This window comes from Engraulis encrasicolus, chromosome 18, assembly GCF_034702125.1.
Source record: "Engraulis encrasicolus isolate BLACKSEA-1 chromosome 18, IST_EnEncr_1.0, whole genome shotgun sequence".
NCBI classification, from domain to species: domain Eukaryota; kingdom Metazoa; phylum Chordata; class Actinopteri; order Clupeiformes; family Engraulidae; genus Engraulis; species Engraulis encrasicolus.
The window spans coordinates 13,597,325-13,604,824 of record NC_085874.1 but is presented as its reverse complement, the minus strand read 5'-3'; the positions used below and the strand labels follow the sequence as shown (position 1 = coordinate 13,604,824).

The 7,500-nt window shown below is 42.8% G+C and overlaps 1 protein-coding gene across 1 annotated transcript in view; it reads right to left on the bottom strand.

Moving 5' to 3' along the window:
• The window catches only part of LOC134468793 (glutamate receptor ionotropic, kainate 2-like), a 96,178-nt gene that overhangs the window by 69,313 nt on the left and 19,365 nt on the right, over positions 1–7,500 (bottom strand). The window contains exon 6 of the mRNA XM_063222664.1: positions 261–434. Coding sequence (XP_063078734.1) covers positions 261–434 — 174 coding nt within the window. The remainder of the gene's footprint in view (positions 1–260; positions 435–7,500) is intronic.

The window sequence follows — 7,500 nt, the reverse complement described above, 5'->3', positions numbered from 1 at the left end:
TGTGTGTGTGTGTGTGTGTGTGTGTGTGTGTGTGTGTGTGTGTGTGTGTGTGTGTGTGTGTGTGTGCGCGCGTGCGCGTGCGTGTGTGTGTGTGCCCATGCGTGCACGTGTACGTGTGTGGGCAGTGGGCACCCCCATGAGTGCCCATGAGAGTATGCGTGTGCCCGCACGTGTATGTGTGAATGTGTGTTCATGGATTTCCATATATAATACCAAGTGTGAATGTCTGCTGCTTTGGTGGTCACATAACATCCCCTTACCGTCATGAAGCCGTCCAGCAGGCCCGAGTCTGGCTTGGGCGGGGCCTGCAGCCTCTCCATGGACCACTTCTCGATGATGGAGGTGACCTGGCTGCTCTCCGTGTTCAGGATCCTGAAGCCTGTCATGTTCACGCCACTGTAGCGGTACGGCTCCATGTCCAGGGCAAACAGGTCCTATGGGAGACGGATACACAATATATTTAGCAAATATAAGTATATTATATTACATTTAGAAAACTTAATAAATGCATTGCTTTATGTTACATTTATTAGTCTGTGTGTTGCGCCTCCAGTTGTATAAAACGTAGAATGAAGAGGTGGATCTTTTGTAATTCTTTTTTTGTTCTTTTTTTACATAGCAGCAGACAAACGTGTCGGCTGTTGCCTTGGGAGACATTGTCTGTGACAACAGCTGAAATGCTTGTCTGCTTTTCTGCAGCTTGGTACACCACGTTCCACATTATTACGCAACTGACATTTTTCGCTGTTTCCCCAAATAATCAATGCAAATGACAGTCGTCATAATTTTCAAGTCATCAGCCATTAGAGTACAATTAAAACGTTTTTGAATGAACCTTCCAATGATAACGGTATTTTTTAAGTAATAAAAAACTTAAAATGCTCTGTTCCACATTATTACGCAAAGTAGTTTTGTAGTGTTGTAATCCAAATTTCTTTCTTTGTTTCCCATTTACATCAACACAGTTGGATTTTTGTACCTTCTAAATTACATTTCAATGTTCAATACTTGATGATAACCTCTTTGTCTTGGTAACTGGAATGCTGCCTTTAACATTGAAGTCAATGGCAGGGCATTGCATGGGAGTTATGGAAGCCCAGATATCCTTGATGCTTTGCTCTCAGCTGTTTTTGTTTGTTTGGTCTGGTGACCCACACTTCACTCTTCAATATACCCATAGATTTCCATGCCACGTTTAGGTGCTTTGGTGGTATCGACATTTTAACTCACCAGACATAAAACCCCATTGAAAATGAATGGGATGTTATGTCTGGTGAGTTAGAATGTCATCATCTCCAAAGCACCTAAACGTGGCATGGAAATCTACGGGTATATTGAAGAGTGAAGTGTGGGTCATCCGACCAAACAAACAAAAACAGCTGAGAGCAAAGCATCAAGGATATCTGGGCTTCCAGAACTTCAATATTAAATGCAGCATTCCAGTTACAGCTTATAGCAAAGTTTTGAACATTGAAATGTATTGAAGGTACCAAATGCTGTTTTGATGTAAATGGGAAAAAAAGAAAGAAATTTGGATTACAACACTACAAAACTGTTTTGCGTAATTAATTGGAACAGAGCATTTTGGGCATTTTAAGTTTTTTATTATTTTAAAAAATACCGTTGTCATTGGAAGGTTCATTCAAAAACGTTTAAAATTGTACTCTAATGGCTGATGACTTGAAAAATATGACGACTGTCATTTCTATTGATTATTTGGGAAAACGGCAAAAAATGTAATTTGCGTAATAATGTGGAACGCGGTGTATATTGTTTTTTTTTTTTTTAAATGACAAATAAAAGAGGAAATTAGTGTGATCCACCTCTTCATATTATATTTTTCAAACCCAGACACAATCAGTACGGTACACTGTTACACTTAAACTTAGAATATACACATGTTTGGGGACACAGAAATGGAAGTACTATATTTTGTACCTAAACTGACAGTACTTTTTGCAGAACAAGTAGGTGGTTCCTTCTAAGGTATAATTTGTTATCATAATGGATTGCTTGTGTGTACCCTTTTATTTGGGGGAAGAAGGAGTTTTGTACCTGGAGCAATAATTTCATACTGTAGTCCACAGATTATCCCAGCTCACCAAGCGTAGGTGAAGAGCAGAACTTTTTTTTTCTCTGTGTACAATGCATCCTATTTAGCAAACGCCTTTATCTTAAGTAAGTACAGTGTCTATTTTTTATACTCCAGTGTGATGGTGTTTCCCAAACTCTGTAACCTGTTTACTTGTTGCTGCGTTGTTGTGTTACATTGACTCCCATTTCTGTGCATCCCTGCCAATGGTTCTGGCCAGGGCCGCTGACAGCTTTGACCAGGCCCAGGACAAATTTATCGGAAAGGGCCCCCTACCTAATAAATACAATGTAATGAGGACCCAGCTCTAGGCCCCCTCTCTCCCTAGGCCCAGGACAACTGACCCCTTTGTCCAACCCCCTGTCGGCTTCACTGGTTCTGGCCCTAGTCTGGCCCTACTCCAGCCCTGGCATGGCACATATTGGGCACGCTTCAGTGAAGGGAGGCAATCTCCATAACACTGAAGACATTCAGCTGGGGAGCAGATACCGGTCTCTTTCAGAGATACTGTAGCCATGGCACACACAGATAAGCCGCTGTGAAAAACGCGGCTATACTCTGACCTTTATATAACCTGTGTGTGTGCGTGTGCGTGTGTGTGTGTGTGTGTGTGTGTGTGTGTGTGTGTGTGTGTGTGTGTGTGTGTGTGTGTGTGTGTGTGTGTGTGAGTGAGAGAGAGAGAGGGAGAGAGAGAGAGAGAGAGACAGAGACAGAGACAGAGACAGAGACAGAGAGAGAGAGATGGTGTGCGTGCGTGCGTGCATGTGCATGTGCATGTGCATGTGCATGTGCATGTGCATGTGCATGTGCCTGTGCGCGTGTGAGTATGTGCACGCCTGCGTGCGTGTGTGTGTCAGAATCTATGAGACTGTGTGTGTGTATGACTGTGTGAGAATTGCTGTGTGGAAATGAACCAACCCTGACATCATCCCCCCTGATCTGGTTCTGATAAGGACAATTTCCGACCTGAAAAGGCAGCAGCATAATACCTTCACACCTTACAGACCAGCTAGTCATAGTCAGCCAGCAGCAAAAGCAGCATTAAAAGCAGCTGCAATATGAGCTGAATACCAAACGCAGCACCGGGTGAAGTGAAGGAGCTGTACGGAGGTCCCGAGGGGCCAGACTACTAGACACATCAGAAGCAGCGCATAGCAGGCGGCAAAGTGCAAGCCTAATTGAGAGCATCGATATCCTTTTGCTAAAGGTATGTTTAGCGGATCAGAGGGTGCTATTCTGTTGAGGTTGGCATGTGGGTCAGATGTGGCATAGATCTTAAAAGTTGGAAATGAGGAACTCTTTTCCAAAACGCAACATATACATTGTTAAAAATATTGACAGACGTGGTTTTATTGTGTTAATCAGCTAAATGTTTGGTATAAGGAAATGTCAGATAAAATTAATCCTGTTTCGATTGCCCTAATGCTGGGTTAAAATCCGATTTTGAACAAGATTTATGAACATTGTATTGAAGTGGCTTGTGCTGCATTTTGGAAAAGGGCTCTTCAAATCGAGGTAGTTTGAAAATGATTACAGGTAACTGAAATACTGTATATCCTTGTGTGTTCCCCGCTTATTACTTGCTGCCTTTCAGACACTCATAAAAATGTTTGAATCCTTGAATCGTTCAACACACTGTGTTGTTTTATGGCTATACCATATCTAAACTTGTTTTACAATGTGTACATTCTACTAGACACCTCAATTTCCTTCCGAGGTGAAAAACAATATCGTCCCTCTGCTGCACAGCACTAAAACCAAGTTGTCCACCATCTTAATGTGAATGTTTACATGTACTCCCAGGTCATCTGAGGCGATACAGCGATTCTTCTCCCGCAGAATCCCATAAATGCCACTATCAAAATGAAACATTATGAAACATTATGTTTGCTGAATTGGAATGCGTCACCGATCTTGGTTTGCTCAGAGTCCTCTGGGTCTCTGCTGAAGTAGAGTAAACAGCCAAAGAGAATATTTCATTACAGACGTAATGATTCTCTTTGGTGTTGCGAGTGATTCAGCCCGGATACAGCTCATGCTCATTCTCAATCTCACTGGTGAGAGATTCCACCACAGTGTCAGTAGTGTCTGAGAGCATTTAGATTATAGTGGCTATACCATCCATGATGTGACACAGAGGCTGACATACGTATGCGCAAATCACTGTTTTAAAACACTGTAATTCTGTTTCGAAATGTTTGTAAGCACATACAGTATGAACAAAAGCAGGTGGATTAAAATGTGGTTGAAAGTTCAGCTTCTTTCTGCCTTAATTTTGCATGTTCTATTGCCTGTTGTTTAATAGTGATGCGATAAAAACTTCTTAAATTGTGTTATTGTTGTTTCAGGCCGCCCTTGAAAACAAAATGTAGCATCTCAATAGGCAATCCTCTAATACAGAATATGAATACACTCACAACCTGTAAAGTGTTTTTAACACTAAGGCTTTTATACTGTACCTCCAGTACTTCAATCATACATCTTCATCTACATGAATCTATTTAGTTTCATTTGCTGATTACTTATTTTTGAAAATAAAATTGCACAGTAACCATAGGGACAGGCAGCAGGCGTTGAAAGAAATGAAACACTGCAGAGTCCCACCTGGAAAGCACAGATCAGGGGCTATGAACGCGGTGAAAGATTCAACCTGAAGCATTCGATCAGGGAGAGTGACCAACCGAAGCTTAGAGAAATGCGAAGCTGTTTAGAGAAATGTAAACATTCCATTGGCTGCTGTCTGCTACTACTGAGCTCATTACATCATTTTTCTCTGATGCTCCATTTTCTCTTTTAACGCTTTTGGCGCCCTCTGCACTAGAAACGCCTTTGAAGCTTTTGCTGCTTCTGCCGATTGCTCTTCCATACAAAGTCAATTACTTCCGCCGCTTCCCACGCCTGCAAAGCCTACTGTATGTTTCCCCAGTAACAATACATGGAAGTGAGAGTCCATGCACCCCAAGAGAGCACTGTGTCAGGATGGTACCTCAGGTCATGGAGGAGGATGGGGTAAATTGCACTGGTAAATTAATACCCCCACCAACCTGGCAGGACGAAAGTTGAACCGGCAACCTTTGGGCTACAAGCCTGACACCCTAACCGCTTACCCATGACCATATTGACATGTCAATATTGTAGAGAATAAATATCAATCCAGATAGAGTACAACACTGTAGAGGGTCATATTACTCAGTCAAAAGTCCTTCTGAACAAACATTTTGCAGGTAGCCAGTGTTATCAAAACTGCTATTCTAAATATTTGCACAAAATTGAATACACTGTAAAACATAGCAAGCCAGTGAAACGTACAAAAGTAAGCTGCCCTGCTGCCTTACGTTTGTAAGTTATCTCAACTCGAGAGTAACCTCAACTAGGCTTTCTCAAGACTTTCTCAAGCTTACAACCTTCAACTTTGTTACATTAAAATTACATTACATTCAGGGCTGGACTGGCCATCTGGCGTACCGGGCAAATCCCGGTGGGCCCTCGCGTCTTTCGGGCCCTCGAGGCCCCGAAATAATAATAAAAAAATATATATACATTATTTTTTTTGTCTGTGACGGTAAAAAAATGACACATCGGTGCTCATTGGATGCTTCTCTTGAGGCACATTGGCCTAGTCCAATGAAATGCACTGTTTATCGAAGGCCCGCCCCTCCCTGCAGGCCCTCGCTGGACCCAACTAGTCAGTGTCTGTCAGCGCCAGCAGCATCATCCGAAGTTTCGTTGACTTGGATGGTGGCTATTCGGTTAATAAAATCTCTGGTGGTGGAGCAGAGGATACAGGACGCTATATGGAGAAAGAGGTGGTGCATCACACAGCTCGACCTCAGGTTGGGACAGTGGGGCCACCGGTGCATCAACGAGTGCAAGGTGGTGCAGAATGAGGCGGAGGAGAGGCGGCGGGGTCGGGAGATGGTTCGAGCAGGGGAGGTACATACGGATACGAGACGTAGGCCTACCCAGGGAGAGAGAGGTAGCACCCCCCTCAACACACCCAGCTAGCCAATGCATTGTAGCTATGCGCCGCTTCGTCGTTTCGTAATTTCCTATCCCCTTCATTAGCTGAAAGAAACCAAATTGTCATGATGACCTTGTCAAATCAGTCATGAATATTTGTATCCATTTGATAAATGCCCATGCACTTGTCTTGTAATGTTGCGCCAGCACATAGACATCTTCCATTTGCCTTGGCTTGAGCTGTCACGAGATGCTGTGTTGTGTTGAAGTGAAGCTAGTCTCTGCCCTCTACCCAATTCCTACCCTGGCTGGCCAGGCAGATTAGCTACACCGCCTCGGCGTTTTTCCCATGTAGCCTGAAACTAAAGAATAAAGATGTCGTCCCTCCCCTCTCGCTCAAATCAGTCACAAATATGTATTGTTTTATTTTCTTAAACTTTTTTTGTATTGCTGCGCGAGCATATAGATCTTCTGTCTTTACGTGTCAGCTGTCTGTCACAACCTGTGCTACTGCGTCTTGTATTACGTGTTAATTAGGCTACGGCGCAGCCTCACTTTCTCAAATCCAACAAATATCTTGTTTTAGTCTATTGCTTGTCGTGTCTTTTGCAACTATGGTTTTAAACTAAATGTATTTTTGCTATCTTTTCCTTCTGTAATGGCATGTCACGTCAGACAGTATTATCCTGAGCTGCCTCTCTTTACATAGAGAAAGAAACCGTCTTTCCGTGCTGTTTGTGAATCGATTGGTAGATACGCGCTCCCTTTATTGTAAACATGGTAGCTTAACTTTGTTGTTGGAGTGTGTCTGATATTTTACAGGGCCTTCATGAGTTAAATTTTCCTGTGGTGTTCACGGATAGGCTTTTGTATCCATGCAAACACGTTTTGTTCTGGAAAGCATTTAATCATTGGGATTGATGTTTCAATATCTTCATGGTTGAGGCGACGCGGTTTGGACGCTCCAAGGCGTAGGCTATTGTACGTAGCCTAACGTCATCAACCTCTGTTGGAAGCCTAAGCAATGAGCGGTCACTTGGTTTTGTTGTGCTGTCTTGCCATAATCTAGTAACTGTCTCACTGACAGTATCTGTGGACTGGAGCAATTTGAAGCTGAAACATTTACATTTTATTATTATTGTATATGGTGTCCATTTTGCAGTGTGTGTGTGTGTGTGTGTGTGTGTGTGTGTGTGTGTGTGTGTGTGTGTGTGTGTGTGTGTGTGTGTGTGTGTGTGTGTGTGTGTGTGTGTGTGTGTGTGTGTGTGTGTGTGTGTGTGTGTGTGTGTGTGAGTGAAATATTGCTTTGCTTAACAATGTGTTTGTGTCTGTGGGACCTGTTTTCAGATTTTGCTTAAGTTAAATGGTATGAATACTTTTATATATTGAGATTCACTGGCCAGGAAAATAATCAGGAAAATAAGAGTGTCCACCTCTCTATCTCCTAG